We start from the raw sequence: 17,703 nt of genomic DNA, 5'->3' as shown, positions 1-17,703 counted from the left end.
TCTGTTTAAATCGTGTCTCGAAAGCTCGTATTTTCATTACAGTTACACGTTTAGATGATCGGCGTTCATTTCGTCTAGTAGTAATGAGTGGAAAATATTACTTGTGCATGCAGCAAGTCAAGTGCTCTCAGTCGTCAGCTCTTGCAGGCAAGTTTGTCATATATACATGCCATCCTCTCCGCCCCCTTCCAGCAGATAGACTTGCCGGTAGCGGATAACGATACATTGCGCAAGTCCTGTGAGTTAACTTTTTCATGGCTGTGCTGCAGAATAGCTGCGCTTTAAATGCGGCCACTAAGAGGTATAAAGAGCAGTTTGGTTAGGCAGCAGAAAACACACACACACACACATATATATATATATATATATATATATATATATATATATATATATATATATATATATATATATATATATATATATAAATCTCTGAAGTGAGTAGCTTAAAACAGAAGAGGCTAATAGGCGAACAGCGGCTTGAGACCATGGAGTGCTGGCTTCTCCCCCACATACCCTAATATGTCCCCCCTCCCCCTCCTTCCTTATTCTTACCGGCTTAATGTACTCATCACGTGAGTGCCAGAAGGAGAGGCCGAATGCTGCTTGACGTAAGTAGTCCAGTGGGGTATTCGAGAGCAAGCATCCAGGAGTGCAGTGAACTCAGTGCACCGAGCTGCCCTGCCACCTGTTGCGCTGCGTGGCTGGGTGTGCGTAATCCTTCCCCAGCTGTAGTGCTCACAAGAACCGAGAATGGAGTGTGTTGTAAAGAGGGAATAAGAAAAGCATGCATAATGACGCGAAAATGCATAACTAGTGAGCTGAATAAACAGAAAGAAGCCGAGAAGCACAGTGTGCAACGTGCTGCACACAGCGAAGACCACGTGGCTCCGAGAAATGTACAGTTTTGAGGCGGAAGGCACAAATGATCGGACAACGGCAGGCTGAACGAGGTTTAAATTTCGCCTGGCATAAGGCATTTAATTGTTCAGCACGTGAGACAGAATGTCTTGCGAAGCGGGCCGCGCAGTCGTAACAGCAGTAAAGAAAACGGAATCCAACGCGATAAACTGCGCGGAAGTGGCTGGCCGCGAAGGCAGCAAGCTCCAGGGTGTTTACATTCTGTTAAACGTCCTATTCCATGTAATAAGAAACACAACAGTGAGTGCGGGTACTTCCAGAGCCCTAGGGTGCAAGAGAGGCTGCATATGTGCGCAAAAAAGACCATAACCAGCCTGACTGAAATATCACAACTGTATCTGCCAGGAGGCGGCGTTGTGCTGAGATGCAAGTGTAGTGTGCCTCGATGTAATTTCCCAAAGGAAGCTGTATCGAGGCACCCTTATACAGGGTGTTTCACCTAAGAGTTTACACACTTTTTAAAATAGGCTTTTTGATTTACAGGAACGCTTTAGTTTTGGCATAGCACTGCCAGCAGCGTAGTACATCAGAATAGAGCTGCGACGTGCTAACCAGCACTTTGTTTAACTAATATTCTCTAGTTAAGTTTTTAACTATAACGGTTAGGTTTTTTAACTATTGAGAGGTGTGTAGCCAACCATAAGTGATATCTTTATTAGTTTTTAGAGTTTCGAAACCGCAGTTACCCCCGCAGCTGTGGCTTAGCAAATTTTGGCTACATCATGCCAAAATACATATGCTTTCGAGAAGCTTGCAGGCAAAGCAACCTCCCCAGTTCACGCAACAGTCGAAGTAGCCAAAATTTCTTGGGCCACAGCACCCGACGGTAACTGCGTTTTCGAAACTCTATTAACTGATATAGATATTACTTTAGGTGGGCAACATTTTTCGATCACCAAGCTGCACCTGTAAACAAGTGATCGTAATGAATGCATTTTTCATCTGTACATACCCAACAATTCCGCACAAAACCATTTTTGAGAGGCAAATTTTTATGAAAGCAGCTTTTTCTTATAATGTTATATTTCACAATAATAATTATCATACCCGCGGATCACCCGAGGGCAGTCTAGCATTTTTTTCGATTAACCTTTTTGCTATAACCAAGAGCGTTCCCTACTGGTTTTCGATAGCGAACTTAACTGTGCGATGCGATCTGCGGAAACACTGTAAAAGAAAAATTTTGGCGCATATCCGAAGGATAGGCTATAACCTTCAATATTATTTATAACAGTATCTTACAGTTTTTTTAATTATCAAAATTTTTGTCTGAGAATATCGCACATGCTTCACCGTAACAGGGCAAATTGATTTCCCATCTTATTGGGGGCGCTGTAGCGCAAGCGATGCGTGCGGACGTGTGTCGCATGGGCTCCGCGAATTTACGCAACTCCAACTCGACTAATCATCGAGCCACCCAAACTTTTGGGAGAATCGAAAAGAACAAGTCACCAGGACCACGAGGACACCAAATTCATCCCGGTAGGCCCAAATTTTGGGCTTTTATCGAGGATAGAAGCGGAGACCACGTGGCAGGGAGTTAGGCCTAACGGTTAGACCTAACCGCCCGGGAGCCCACAGGGGCGCCCCGCCGGACCGGAAGCTCTCGGATCGGTGATAATGGCGACTCGGGCACACAATAACCCTACTGCAAGGAATATGGAACCTGGATTTATCCAGGAACAAGACAATTACCAGGAAATGGAAATCGCGCCGACGACCACGTGCAACGGCGCGGGAACGGACGGTGGACCCATGGAAGCTAAAGAAGCAGAGGCCATGCAACAAGACAACGCGATGAGCGTTAACAGGCGGGCCGTGGAAACAGAAACAGGATGGACAATATACCAATCCAGGAAACAGAAAAAAAGGGCAAAGCAGATGGGGAAAGACAGCGCTCAACCCCTGCTGGGAATCACCAACAACAACAGCAAAACGGCGCCTGCCAACGGGGCCGCAAACGGTGTGACGCAACCGGAGAGCGGCGAGGAAGGCATACAAAAGGGGGAGACGAGGGGGCAGAAAAGGAAGAAGCTGTCCCCGCTACCAAGGGACGATATGAAGATCATCATCAGGCAACGAGGCGCACTTAAAGTTCAAGGAATGAAGCCCTATAAAGCTACAAGAGCCATCGTATAAGCGAGCAATAGAAGTATCAAGGCAGAAGACTTCATGGTCAAACTCCGGCCAGGATCGAATATCATCATAGCAAGTACCTCAGACGACAACACAGCGAAGAAAATAAGAAACATCGAGAGCATTCCGTATGAAGGCACAACGTATCAAGTACAAGCCTACATCTCCCTATCCAGCGATATCGCACGGGCAGTCATACACGGTTTACCGTCAGGCATGACGGAAGAACTCCAATCGCAGCTCAGATTGAGAACGCAGGACAACAGGATTGTAGCGGCACGAATGCTAGGTAATTCGGAGACGGCATTACTTTCCTTTGAGAAACCCAACATTCCTAAATGGGCCCTCTTTTGTTCGGGAGAGTACCAAACCTACCCCTAGAGGCCCACGAGGCAGTGCTCCTTCGTATGCGGCATGCAAGGACATCGCTCGGATGTATGCCCGACACCGAGCGCAAAAACCTGCAGGCGCTGCGGAGCAAGCAACCCGAAGGAAGAACATCAATGTCAAATCAAGTGCATGGTCTGTGGAGGCGAGCACCTGACCGGCGCAAGGGAATGCAAACAAAGAAGCAGCAGAGAAGGAGTCGTAGCCGCAGCAAGAGACGCCGGCCGAGATGGTTCAGCTCGGAGCGGGACAGGAGTGGCAGTCATCCTCGCAACCAGGACGAGGGAGCCTTCCGTCAGCGCAGCCAGAGCCGGAGCCGGGGTCGCAGCGGCGGCAGCGGAGGACCCAGGGACGAGTCCTTCCCGCCCCTAGGCCAAAAACACGGCACACCACCCAAACAACAGCAGAAGCTGACCAAGAGCGGCGTTAAGTTGAGTTGGGGAGCAGGCCCTCCCAAATCACTTTTTTCGCAAAATGGGCAAAACAATAATGATGACAAAGAGGAAATCAAAAAGATTAAGAAAGAGCTAGAGCTCCTTATAGAGGAAAACAAGCAGCTCAAAGAAAGACTGAGGGAATACATCAGTGAGCAGCAGGCTCTTAGAACTGGCACCCCGGTGCGCGTGCCAACGCCACCGCGGAGTGCAACTCCCCCACCTGTCGTAATGGAAGGTAATACAGAGAACGGCATGGAGAGCCTTCTACGCAGCATACAAAATCAAATATCACAAATGCAGTCGCAAATGCAGCAGCAACAGCAGGAACACCAGTATTTCCGTAGCTATATCAAAAGCCAAACTGTCCAAAAAATTACAAGCGAAGCCCGGTATAGGCTTTTCAACGAAAGAATATTTGGGAACGAAAACCAAACTAGCAACAATAAGACAACGACCTGGCAGGCAACAGCAAACTATATATATGGCAGTGGAACTGTCGGGGTTACCGGCGCAAGCAGGGACTACTGCAGCAATTCATATACACGCAGGGCCTACCACCTGATTTAATTCGCTTACAAGAAACTAATATAACTCCGGTTTTAAAAGGATACCAGTGCCAGGAAAATGGACGCACGGCAACTCTAATTAACAACCACCTAGTCACCATAGCGCATGACGAAATTGAGGACACGGGGATAGAGCACGTTATAACGGAGGTTATTCCCAAAAAGAAGCATAAAGCCAAAAGCACTTTCACAGTAAACCTATATAGCCCACCCAGACAGAAGAGATGCAATTTCAATAAGCTTTTCATGGAGGTGGGAAGACTAGCTAAATCCAACACACTGCTTATCGCGGGAGACTTCAACGCGAGAGACCCCAGCTGGGGCTACCAGAAAGGAGAGAAAAAGGACAACTAATCTGTATTACAGCGGAAAATGCGAACTGCTACCTACTAACAGATGAGAACCAACCAACGCGATTAGGGAGCAGTGTTAGCCCAGACACATGCCCAGACCTGACTTTTGTCAGAAGAGCGCGGCAGGTCGAGTGGGAGAACTTGCTGGAGAACCTGGGAAGTAACCACTATGTAATCAAGGTCACTCTTGAAGCAGAGATTACTAAAAGAAAAATTGGGACTGCCCACATAAAAGACTGGGACGCTTTCCGGGGCGATTGTGGGCAGATGCAAGGCGCAATCACCTCATTAGAGGAATGGAGTAAGCAGCTGAAAGAGTTGCAGGAACAAAACACGCAAGAGATAGAGAGAACGGAAGTCACACCGGAAGTGGATCCGAGGCTGCTTAGGCTATGGGAAGCAAGGCGAGGGCTCACAAAGAGATGGAAAAGACAGAAGCTTAACAGGAAGCTACGACTCAAGGTCGCAGAGGTCACCAAGAAGGCAGAGGAGTATGCGGCACACCTGGCCAGACAGGGGTGGGAGCAGTTTAGCAGCTCTCTGAAGGGCACCCTTAGCATGGCCAGAACGTGAAGGATACTCAAAGCCTTCATGAATCCATCCAACAAAGACCAAAGCAAAAAGTGGGAAAGCAATCCAGAGGCTGGTCCACAACAGCTAAGAGTCAGATGAAGAGATACTGGAGACGATCAAGAAGAAGTGCTAAGGCACAGACAAGTCGCAAGGATACTAAGGAGAATATCAAGGGGAGGAGAACCCGCACCTCGACAGGCCGATAACCAAGGAAGAGGTCTATGCGGCGGTTACCAGAAACAGCAGCAGGAGCCGATAAAATCAGAAACTCGCTAATTCGCAACCTCAGCGATGAAGCGGTGGTGCAACTCACAGACTACCTCAATACACTGTGGACAGAAGGCACACTGCCATGGGAATGGAAGCATGCCGAAGTTGTGATGATTCCCAAGCCAGGCAAGAAGTTGGAGATAAACAATTTGCGCCCTATCTCGCTCACGTCGTGCCTAGGAAAGCTTTTTGAGAGAGTCATCACAAGGAGAATACAACAATACCTGGAAGATGGAGATCTGTACCCGCACAGTATGTTCGGCTTCAGAACAAATCTATCGACGCAGGACATACTCTTACAGATCAAGGAGGAAGTCGCAGAAGCAGCCCCAAAAACAGGGGAGAACATCATCATGGAACTGGACATCAAGGGCGCGTTCGATAACGTCAGCCATGACGCCATCATGGAAGGGCTAACCACCACCAACTGCGGAAGAAGAGTACATGACTACGCAAGGGCCTTCCTGTCAAACCGCGCAGCCACGGTTGGACTGGGGGACCTACGGAGCAAGGTCTTTGAAACACCAAACAAAGGCACCCCGCAAAGCTCAGTGATCTCACCGGTCCTCTTCAACATAGCCATGATTGGGCTAGGCAGACAGCTGAGCCAGATAGAGGGGATAAAGCACGCTATGTACGCCGATGATATAACGATCTGGATCAGCCAGGGCTCCCCAGGGCAAAAACAAGATCTCCTGCAGCAGGAAGCCACATGCGTGGAGAACTACGTCAGAGAGAGAGGCCTGACATGCTCCACCGAGAAGTCGGAAATTTACGAGTGGGCAAGAGATCATCCAAAGAAATATACAACATAAAAATTGAAGGGGAGGTCCTCCCGGAACGCAACATGATCAGAGTGTTGGGAATGTGGATCCAAAGCAGCGGGAAGTGTAGTCACACCCTGAGCCTTCTCCAACAATCAATGCAACAGGTCAGCAGAATGATCACCAGAGTATCACAGAGAAGATTTGGCATAAAGGAGAGTGACACGATCAAGTTAGTCAAGAGCCTGGTGTTCAGCCGCATAACATACTCACTCCCCTACCACAAGATGACACAGTACGAAAAAGAACAAGCAGACACTTTAATCAGGAAGGCTTTCAAGACGGCCCTAAATATACCAAGAAATACGTCAAACGAGAAGCTCCTCAAGTGGGGAGTCCACAATACGTTTGACGAGCTAAAGGAAGCTCTCATAGGGGCCCAAATGTACAAGCTCCAGCAGTCAACCACCGGGCGAGCTCTCCTCCGAAGGCTGGGCTACTTAAGTGAAGAAGTGGAAGATAGGGTTGCGGGCATACCTGATAACATTCGCCAAATACTCAGAGTGTGCCCAATCCCTCGCAACATGGACCCTAATCTGCACGCAGGGATAAGGGCTGCGAGAGCAGAGTATGTAGAAAAGCACTTAGCTTAAAAAACGAATGTAGTATACACAGATGCGGCTTTGCATCGACGGAACAGAAACACGAAGGAACACAGAGGAGTATCGGTGGTGGTGAACCATCAAGGGGACCTAGTCACCAGTATATCACAGAGCGGCTGCAGAGTATCCGAGGGGGAAGAAGCTGCTGTTGCGCTAGCAGTAGCTGACGGATACCGCAGAAATAAATCGCTCACAATAATCACTGACTCCAAAGAAGCATGCAGGCACTACACTAATGGTAGGATCAGCAAGGGAGCGCTACGCATCATCCTCCAGGCGGACCCCCGAACGCAGAAATTCAGCACAAAATTTTCTGGGTGCCGGGGCACACCGGTGTGACTGGGGATCAGAGGGCCGACGATCTAGCTCGCGAGCTTACCAACCGAGCAGAGACATCAAGTGACCCTGAGGCCACCACAACGGTGGAACCATCGTACGCGGAAATCCTAGATCACTACAGAGGACAGAGGATAGCGTATCCTCTACCACACCAGCTATTAACGCAATATGAGGCAGTCGGTTGGCGTAGACTGCAAACAGGAAGCTTTCATAACTTACACATACTTCACAAAATGTTTCCGAACCAGTACGCGGACACATGCAAGTGGTGTGGAGCCACCTCCACTTTATACCATATTACATGGGAGTGTAAAAACAATTATTCATTCCATAAACTAAAAGAGCCCAATGCGGAACAGTGGGAGAGCCTGCTCACCAGCAGCGTGCTGGCAGTCCAAAAAGGACTGGTCTAGCATGCGTATGAGGTAGCAAGACTCAGTGGGGCCCTGGAATAAGAGCACCACCCCTGGAAGACTCGGAACTTCAACATGAAGACACCCGGGTCCCGCTGAATCGACCAATTTTTGGCACCAATAAAGTTTCTCTCTCTCTCTCTCTCTCCCATCTTATTAAGAGACAGGTAATAAAAAGCAACGGTGAACTGACGAGCTCTGCGCGAATGTTGCAGATATTCTGAAGGGGGTGTCAGCGAGGCACTTGGCGTGCCGTAATGTTATATTTCAGAAGTTTTGCGCTTTTACAAGCAACAAACAGCCTAAGAGAAGACACAATATGTAGTGCCCCAATTTACTTTAGCCAAATGTAAAAAAATTAACCGAGCCAAGACAGCTGAAGGTAGCATCAGGCATGTTGAACATTTTATGTAGTTACTCGGAGTTTTTTCGGTGCCAATTTATAGGGCATGGTAAAAAAAAGTCTCAGAAAGAGTATATGAACGCAATGTTTTCAATGGCGTCATAATAACTAATATATTTGCAGATTTTTATTCGACAGTAGTGCATTTTTTTACTGTTAACGTTTTTTCTACACTCATTAACGTTCCCACAGGTTTTTTAGGGGGTCATAACTGCTCGATGTGAGAAAGGGAAAAAATTTTAAAACAGAGTTTGCTACGCATCGAGAAAATGAAGCATGACCTTCAAGTTTTCATGACTATGCCTAACATTATTCCATTATTCAATATTTTGGTCCAGGAACGGTGGTCATGAGTTCATCAGTTCTTAACGCGATAATGTTAGGGTCTAGCTCCGTGGCAACCCATAGTCGTCGCCGGTGGCGGCGGTGACGACGAGTGCGAAAACCGCCATGCAAGTCTCCGGACGTCACCCTGTGAGCTGCCACTTGCCCACCGCGTCAGGTGGCAGTTGCAATAACGATTGGTAGCGAGAACCTGCACGGGAAAAAGTGAAAACTAGGCCTCACAAACACCACCGTTGGCTTGTGGCCACCTGGCTGGGCAGCCACCTGCCAGTAAGTAATGCATCGCTCAACCGGTGCACCACTGCGCCAGGAATGGTACGAGGACTGCCAGCGATCTATGAATATATGGTAAAGAATGAACAATTCTGTCTAAAATGGCGTTAATCTATTAACGATGTCGCGTCTTAATCACAAGGTGGAGCTTAAGTGTCCGCTGCCGCTTTTACTCTGTTTATGGACTATATAAGGTTTCTCCGCGTTTAAGAGATAGCATGCGCATTATGAAAAATCCCAGGTGAGCACGCGCTTGAGTGCCGCGACAACATCACACTCAAACGTTGATTTCATGATTGTAGCCGCTTGCGATAATTCCAGGAATGTGAGGGCGGGGGAATAATGTAGTGGACGCTGGAGGCGACAGTGAAAGCAACACTTCTTTCTTTACACTTTGCCTTTAACAACGTTTCTTTACCCTTTAAAACCGCTTGGCGACTTCCTGGAGATGAGCGCCGCGGAAATTTGTTAATGCATTATCATCGTCATCATCAGCCTGACTACATCCACTGCAGGACAAAGGCCTCTTACATGTCTCTCCAATTAACCATGTCCTTTGCCAGCTGCGCCCACCTTATGCCCGCAAACTTCGCAACTTCATCTGCCCACCTAACTTCATATGTCGCGCCCTGCTATGCTTGCCTTCTCTTGGAATCCACTCCGTTATGGATAAGCGGTTCTTTTTTTAAACGAAATTTATTGCCCCAGGGTATCAATGATGGGTGAAGGTGAGATGAAAGATGTAGTAGTGATTAAATTAATAGAAAAAGGCTAGCTGATTTGTTCTTGCGTTCGCATTACTTGCCCTGCCCAAGCCCATTGCTTCCACTTCATTTTGACTAGGATGTCATTAATCCGCCTTTGTTCTCTCACTGACTCTGCCCGCTTCCGGTCTCTAATGCTTGCGCCTATAATTTCTCATTCCATAGCTCGCTGCGTTGTCTTTACCGGTAAGATGTTACCGGTAAGCTGTTGTATACTTTTCTCTTGAGGGATATTGATAAACGGCCATTCATGATCTGAGAGAACCTACGATATCCACTCCAACCAATTGTTAATCTTCTAGTTAGTTTGCTCTGATGATATGAATCAGTGGCCACTGCTTGCCCTAATTAAACGTATTCCTTTACCACTTCCAGCACCTCGCTACCAAATGTGAACTGCTGTTTCCTTGCTAGTCTGTTGAACATTACTTTGGTTTTCTATATGTTAATATTTAGACCCATCGTTCTGCTCTGCCTGTCTAAGTCATTGATCATGCTTTGCAGTTCATCTCCTGAGTGACTCAGCAAGGCACAGTCATGGGCGAATCACAGATTATTTAGGTATTCTCCTTGAACAGTTATCCCGAACTGTTCCCAGTTCAGGTCTCCGAATACCTTCTGTAAACAGGCGGCGAATGTCATTGGCGAGATCGTGTCTCCCGGCCTGGCACCCTTGCTTATTGAAATTTTATTGTTCTCTTTATGTAGGACTATGACAACTGTGCAGTTGCTATACATACCTTCCAGTAATTTCACATAAGGCTCTTCAAAAAAAATGAAACGTACAGATCGTAAGAATAGAGTACCTAGGGAAGAAATAATGAATGCGAAATAATGTTTATTCAAGCTTCCCCAACTACGCCTTAGGTTAAATCTTCATATCTCGAAGAGATGCATCCGTATCCGTTCAGCTTTTACTGTATTGCGGCAGTCCGCAGGAATCTTCGTCGTATTCGTCCACTCCATTCTCGCAGTTGTCTCGGAACTGGTCGAGGCAGCTTTGGATAGCATTGTCTTTTGCTGCAGTATTTATCCACAGTATGCAATCTGTGGACGATAGGAAAATTTGCATAATACTGGCATGAAGAATAAGCCGGGCGCATTGCAGAAAGCATTCTCACGTAACGATTGCGACCAAGTGGCCTTAACAACTCGTGGAGACAACAAGTGGCTTCAAAAGACCAATGTCGCAGCCCAAAGAAAGAGCTTTTCCTGTTTTATACAACATTTTTAAGGGTAATACTCTTAATACGACCCGACATTGACCGCCATCTGATCGATGCCACTCATTTATGCAAGTTGATTTGAAGGATCTTCTGCAGAAAGCTAGCAGTATGAAAATACATAGTTCGCGAAAAAGTTTTTGTGTTCCTCTGGGCTGTTTATTTCTTCATCATGTGTTTGTCTCAAATTACGAATGTTCGACACACATGGGCTCACCTTGACGATTGTCGAAAGGAAACTCGTTGATTGCGCAGTTGACGTAGTCCGTGTATACGAAACGGCCATGTAGCTCATGGTCATAATCTACAAAGAGTCCATGAAGCAGATTACATCACACCTTTCTACCTTAAAACTACACAGCAGGGCTGTATGCTGTAAAGTAGGCCGAAGTGTTTGGCTTCGGTTTATTTAGGTCACGTGGAAATAGGCAAGCTCAGCAGTCTACAGTAAATACCGAAAAAGAAATATTTTAAATCAAATTTCGAATTTTAAATATATTTGGGATACCTTATGAAAGACATGTCCCACATTTGAATTTATTAGAGTCCTCGCATGAAGGGGGCAAAGGAAACAGCACTCACCTGTTCACTGCGCGCGGCCTCCAGTGCCACTAGAACTATCATGCGAGAACAGAGTAGAGTTATAAGAAAGAGAGATGAGAGAAATAATGGAAAGATTGACGCGCGCCGCACTCTCCATAGACCTGAAGGCCGGTGATGCTTTCGCAACAGCCAGGTAGTATGTATGCCATGTAGTCCCCATCCGCATACGTGCAGCGTTCCGAGCGCGACACTCCGCCTCGGCTTGATTTGCGAGGAACATCCCGATATGGCCCGCCGTATGTCCGGGCTCCTCGGTGCGTTTGCTTCTATTCTCCACCGTCTGCACCCTTCTCTCTCCTACATCCTTCAGTCTCTATCCTAGGGATATTTAGGGCAGGGGCACATGTGGACGGGACCGCACTGACGATAACGACGCAAAACTAGGCGAACTGGACTGAGATATTCACTTCTGTGGTACAGTTTCACACTTACCTTCGTTAATGGTGAAGAGCGTTGCGTCAGGCGTCGGCCCAGGTCTTATGCGATATGTAATGTTCCGCCTGCATTCAGGGTCAAAATCAGGCCATCAGTAATTGCTACCCGCGGGTTGAGAAGAGGACTTGTCAACTGCATTCTTCTGTCGTGAAATATATGAGCTTTATTTGACCTAGAAATTTTTCGAGACATGACCTCTTCAAGCACCGACTGTTAGAAATATATCGGGGGTCATGAAGAAATCTCTCCTCTATTGCATTGATGAAGTGAAGCGGTCGGACACACCCATTTAATGCGTGACTTTGTTACCGTTGTTGACAGATGGTGGCAATTGTCTTAAGCCTACGCTGCTTTTCAGATACGCCGGAGGTGTAGAGGAGTTTGTTGCAATTAATGAATGTTCATTTAGGATCAGTGTTCCAGATTATATTTCATAGTAAGTTGGTATAAATATACATCAAAGACTTCGGATGTCATAAAATTTCTCCGAGGAGGGAACCAAATCAGGTTATTTGTTTTGCGGTTATATTTTGAACAGAAATAATTGAAAGTTAATGCAATGTGGATACATATGTGATTAATTCAGTGGAATATACTGTAGAACTGTGAATGTCTTCGTATCTGTACTAAGCTAAATATGATCAATGATTAAAGAGCACCAATGGTACATATCATGTTATCAAACATGCGTGATTCTCTCGAACGGAAGGTGACTACATTGCCCAAATTTAAGATAAGGTTAAGAAAAAACATCCATAATATTATGCACCTTGAGATTATCAGTACAAAAATTTTCACTTGAAATTTACCATCAACGGGTTCAAGTCTATTAGGGTTTAAAAAGTTTGTATCCCAATTCTCTTAAAATTATTGAAGAATTAGTAGTGGCTTCATTCACCTGGAAAATTCCTCTGCGGAAGAGGCACAACAAAGGTTGTGATCATATATAATGCGTTATTATTAGAAATGCTTTTTTTGTAGCACTCTTGTCTGAAATACGCGTTACGAAAAAAACAAGGATGCGCATTTTAGCTCTTAAGAACATGCACACGTTTGTACAATAAAATGCAGCTGTAGTTAGTAACACGCGGAGAAAGCCAAATATTTTGTTACTTTGAAAAGAACCACCTTCAGGTTCAGGTAAAACATACGCTTGATGCCCGTTGAGGCCCTTGAGAGACAAAATGTAAGTTGCTTGTCGCGGATTGTTTGAAAATTCTGTCCTTTCCGCTGTCATGCAGTCGAGGTCTCCATCTTGGTCGATGTCGTACAAAGCAACAGCAGAAGGAAAATTCTCGAAGATCTGCAATGCAAATGCGCGAGGTGGTAGATTTGTGCTAAATTAAGGCTCCATTTCTTATACATTTTATCTATGATATTTGCATGCATTCTTCAGGACATCAAATCACAAAAAGTTTTCACCTATCCCGCCCTTCCTAAGGCGTCAAATGGCAGAGCGGTCGCGCCTTTTCGAACGCGGCTTCAACTTTAAATGGAAACATTTCTGAGGGAAGAGGCAAAATTCGTGTGGGCCGATCGACACCCATACATTAAAAACGCACTCTAGCTACTGCTTTTTTTAGTGAAAGCAATAAAAAAAATTCTATCCTCATCAAGTTTCAGAGACTGTCAGTACGGCCTCTCCTTCTTTAACAGCACTACATTATAGAGGGAAACATCTTTGGAAGATAAGAAAAAACCTCGAAGGTACAACAGCTAGCTTATGTATAAAAAATTGAGTCCCTTATTCACCTTCTTTTATAGTCTTGGGCAAAATAAGTGAAATTTTCGTACTCTCTCCGCGCAGCCCCTGTTCTTTATTCGACGTTCCTGCACAAGAGAGGGCAAAAAATAGCTGCGGTTTAACTACTGCTGAACCTGGTTAGGGAGCGAAAGCTGTGGTGTATCGGCCATGTAGACGCGGCTTGGCGTCTGTTGTGTTGAGTGCGTTCCACACACTAGATATGCAGGGCGCCCACCCTGGCACCCTGGCAGGCGGCAGTTAAATTAATGGTTCATCGGGAGAGGTTGGTCACCCAATGAACACTGCGGCCTTATCTTTGCCCTCTACCGGTGAATCGCAAGGTCAAAGGTCAAGTAGTGCGACAACATGGTGGACCACATATGGTAAGGCTAACAGCCACACTTGACCTCTGGCTCACTTGAAGGTCAACCGGCAACGCACGACGAAATAATCTTTACGTAGCATTTTGAAGCTTTTGCTTGAAAATTGTGGTCTCCTCCGAGTAACCATATTTAAAAATGGAACGGTCTAACACAGAGGGCGGTGACCAACCATGCAGCATGAACACGACTTAAGCCATACGGCTACAAAAGAAAGTTGTACCGTTATTATCAAATTTACGGCTGATTGATTTATGAACACTTTATTTACTGCAATTAAAGTAGGGAGGATAGTGGATCAGACGGCCGAGAGCCCTTGAGCCCCAGTGTCATCACCGTTCCTGGCCACAGATGAAAATAAAATATATTTCTGGTCGAGGGCAGCCGCATCGGCAATTAATCAACTCAAAGGGCTAGAGATGCCGCTGCAACGCTGAGGAAATCAGTGCAGGAACTGAAACAACTCGCAACTGAAGTGGATCCAATCCATGGTGTTTACAGCATTCCCTAGGGAGGTGAAGACTTGAAAAAAAGCCTTAATTTGTAGCCATAAGGCTGCCTTTGGGTGTACCAATGCCGAAATCCCATTAATTCATTACTCCTTCAATATTTCCTTAGTTCAACGTACTCAACATTAGATGAGAACGTTACGTACTTGAATGGAGACTAGAGAGGTCAGCCTGGTAATCTTACAAGCGTGCTAACCCGAACGAGTTTGATGATGTGCGCTGGAAACTCGCTGAAACCTCTCGCATATAGGTACAGAGAGGAGTATCACCTGATGTGTATAAGACCGACTACCTTAACAAGTTGGACGGCTGCGTTTGTAGCACGTTTGGAATTCCCCCAAAACACGCTACATTGAAATCATTTCGCCCTTATAGTGATCGACAACTGATTAAACGAGATACGTAGGTTATGGTGGGAGAAAAAAGGTATTACCTCAAAATGGCAGAATAAACAGCTGCTCCAAATGTTCGTGCGGTAATTAATTATTTTATCTACGCATTGAAAATCGCATAAAGAAACATGAACACACGTTTTGCGGTGAAATATTAGCATTATCATTATATCCCACAGCATTACCACATACTATATGACCTTTATGTCGTTATAGGAACATTTTTCTGATTTTATCGGCCAGATTTTCTTTGCCGCAGTCTAAAGCTACTTGGCCAAGTAAGCGCATATGCGGCATCAGAATTAATTACAAACACACAAAAAATATTTATAGGGGAATTTTTTGGTATGGCAGCGATTTTTACCCGTGGCAGCCAAGATCTGCTTACCATGGGAATAAAGACGTGACTACCCCGCCACCTACATAGACGGCGGTGGGAATTCGTACTGCCTTTAATGAGCGCGACGACAACTAAAACGCCTGCGTCTTAATTTATGTAGAGTTTTGAGGCATTAGCCAGGTCTTAAGTGAAGCTGAACCGGCGATATCATCCCATATAAAGGCAACCATTTTTTGGCGCACGTAAGGTTCAGATATGTCTCAATCTAGCTTTGAACATAGTTTATCGCATTGCCAAGAATGCATGTTTTTCGAAAGCATTGCAGCTATTAACATGTTATAAGACGGGCTGTACACAAATAGCCTTTGCTTGTTACCGTAAGTTTGAACAAAACGTGTTTTAAAGCATTAATATTGACTGTTTCTTGCCTAAACCTGCAACGTAAAATGCATCGCTCGGTTAACCCGCTCGTTTATTCGCACTGGAATTTGAAGCAGAGATGACATACGTCAGTATTGCTATTTCAATACCGGGATTTTATTATGTACTTTCCTTATTTAATCAGAATTTTTATAAACCTGCGTAGCCTGCAGCATTCGCTACCCATAACATGCAGCTTTCGCAGAGTGAGCGTCTAACGTTGCAACAGTCTGTATAGCATTTTTAACCTTCATTCCCCTCATTTACCCCGTTGTGGGATGGCTTGTCTGTCTCAAGCTTGTTTTGCTTCACTGAGTGCGGGGCATGTGAGCAGTGTGCCCACCGTGTCAGGCACCAGCTCAATTAATCGTGAGAGGCTGTACGCAAAGAGCAACCTGGATCTCAACCCAACTCAAGCAACTCAAGTCCCACCGATGCCAGCACCTGGCATAGAAGGTCAGTGGCGCATCGCTTGACCACTGCACCACTGCACAAGGAGTTGTAGGTATATTCCTATTCCGCATATATGCACATTAGCCCATAATCGCTATGCTAACAAATGCTACCCGCGAACACTGGATCTGAACAACGGAACCGAATTGAATACCGAACTGTTAGCGCGCCTAATTCGCATTTGACCTAACTACGTAAAGCGAACATCGTTCTATTCTTCACTCGCGAACTGTTTACTTTCGCCGTGGCTCTGTTTTTGGCTGCTGCTGATCTTCTACTTCTGGTTGGCGGCCGCTGAGTGGATAGCCGTTCGGCTGGTAAGCTGAAGGTAGCGTGTTCAAATCCCTCCCGCTGTCGGCGCGTTTTCATAGAGGCGAAATACAAAAGTCATCCGCGTGCTGTGCTTTTTCAGCGAACGTTGAAGAATCCCAGATTTGCGTCATTAGTGTGGAGCCCTCATTATACGGAGTATCCCTCTTCCCGCCCCCCCCCCCCTTCTTTCGTTTCCACCTTCATGCGTTTGTTCACGGTGCTATTGAGGCGGTAACCGAAAGTGAAATGTTGCCACGCCTTTTATTACTTCACATTAGGAACTCTAGCACATTGCATTGCAAAAACTTACTGTGGTCTTAGCTGCACGCTCTTAGCACTGTAAAATTTTGACAATTGTCCCATCTTAACTACGTCTGCATTTTTATACACACCTCGCGTTTTTTTCGTAAACTCTTACGTTGCTCTGAACCCTATTGATCACCGTGGAATCGATCGGAATCGCTCGATAGTGGGTTGGCCAGGTATACCAGGTAGAAGAAAACTGACCTTAAAAGCGTTCGCAATGTCGTGCTTTGCTTCGCAGGAGACCAGCGGAGGAGACAGCAGCAGGATGCCGACAGTGGCTAGGCGAGCTGCAAGAAACCTGGACATTTTAGCGCACAGCAACTGGCTTACTGCAAGTTCTCTATCTTTCGTGTCGGCAATAGGACAGGATACAGCATACGCCTCTCAGTTTTATATGCTTCCACGATAATAGAAATCTTGATGGATGGTACCACGGATTTCCTATTCGTTTTTCGCAGTTGTGTTCATACTCCAAATCGTTCGTAATTCTTATTGTGAAACTTCATTTGTGAGGCAGCCAACAGTATAAAAAACCGGAGCCTGCACATCAGTCACAGAGAGTCGAGGCAGGTTCATGAAGTAAATTTGCCCGTGATATATGCATCTCCTCTGCCCGTCTGCTCTGAACACTACCGATCTGAGTGCTCGGTGTCAAGGAGCTCCCCTTTCCCATCGGTCATCACTGTCAGCGCCGTTGCCCAGACGACCGCATAACTGCCACTCTTGTACATTTCTAACTAACTTTGTCCTACGCGAGATGCGGCCACGTTAACTATGCCAAGTTCGCTGTCCTATCTATGTGCATATCTCCCATCTACCCCCTGCTGCGTTAGGTTTCTTTTGGGGACCTCTCCATTGCCCAAAGCGGTCATCGATTATCAGCTGTATGTTTTACACGTCCAGCGCGTGTCCGTTTCCTATTATTCTCACCTAACCCTCGTTCGTTCCCAAACCCATTGAGCTCTGTTCCAGTTTCTTAACAT

At 46.1% G+C, this 17,703-nt stretch overlaps 2 protein-coding genes across 2 annotated transcripts in view; both read right to left on the bottom strand.

Annotated features, from left to right (window-relative positions):
* LOC144125557 (uncharacterized) overlaps positions 1-11,875 on the bottom strand; it is a 38,081-nt gene extending 26,206 nt beyond the window's left edge. The window contains exon 1 of the mRNA XM_077659044.1: positions 11,044-11,875. Coding sequence (XP_077515170.1) covers positions 11,044-11,127 — 84 coding nt within the window. The 5' untranslated portion in view covers positions 11,128-11,875. The remainder of the gene's footprint in view (positions 1-11,043) is intronic.
* LOC144124291 (uncharacterized) lies at positions 11,261-17,069 on the bottom strand. The gene is made up of 4 exons (XM_077656927.1): positions 16,922-17,069; positions 13,016-13,167; positions 11,862-11,929; positions 11,261-11,268 (listed from the first exon to the last, which is right to left on the bottom strand). Exons 1-4 carry the CDS (start codon positions 17,024-17,026, stop codon positions 11,261-11,263), a joined length of 333 nt encoding a protein of 110 aa, XP_077513053.1. The 5' UTR covers positions 17,027-17,069.
* Positions 17,070-17,703: the final 634 nt, after the last annotated feature.

The sequence above is a fragment of the Amblyomma americanum genome, chromosome 3, assembly GCF_052857255.1.
Source record: "Amblyomma americanum isolate KBUSLIRL-KWMA chromosome 3, ASM5285725v1, whole genome shotgun sequence".
In the NCBI taxonomy this organism is placed as follows: domain Eukaryota; kingdom Metazoa; phylum Arthropoda; class Arachnida; order Ixodida; family Ixodidae; genus Amblyomma; species Amblyomma americanum.
Note: the sequence above shows the minus strand (reverse complement) of the source record. Positions and strands in the feature narration are given on the sequence as shown.

Coding starts and splice junctions, on each gene's coding strand:
- LOC144124291 (XM_077656927.1), bottom strand. CDS start 17,026: ATGTCCAGGTTTCTTGCAGCTCGCCTAGCCACTGTCGGCATCCTGCTG. Junction 13,168..16,921: donor ACATTGCGAACGCTTTTAAG/GTCAGTTTTCTT, acceptor TTTGCATTGCAG/ATCTTCGAGAATTTTCCTTC. Junction 11,930..13,015: donor GGCCTCAACGGGCATCAAGC/GTATGTTTTACC, acceptor CCCTGAATGCAG/GCGGAACATTACATATCGCA.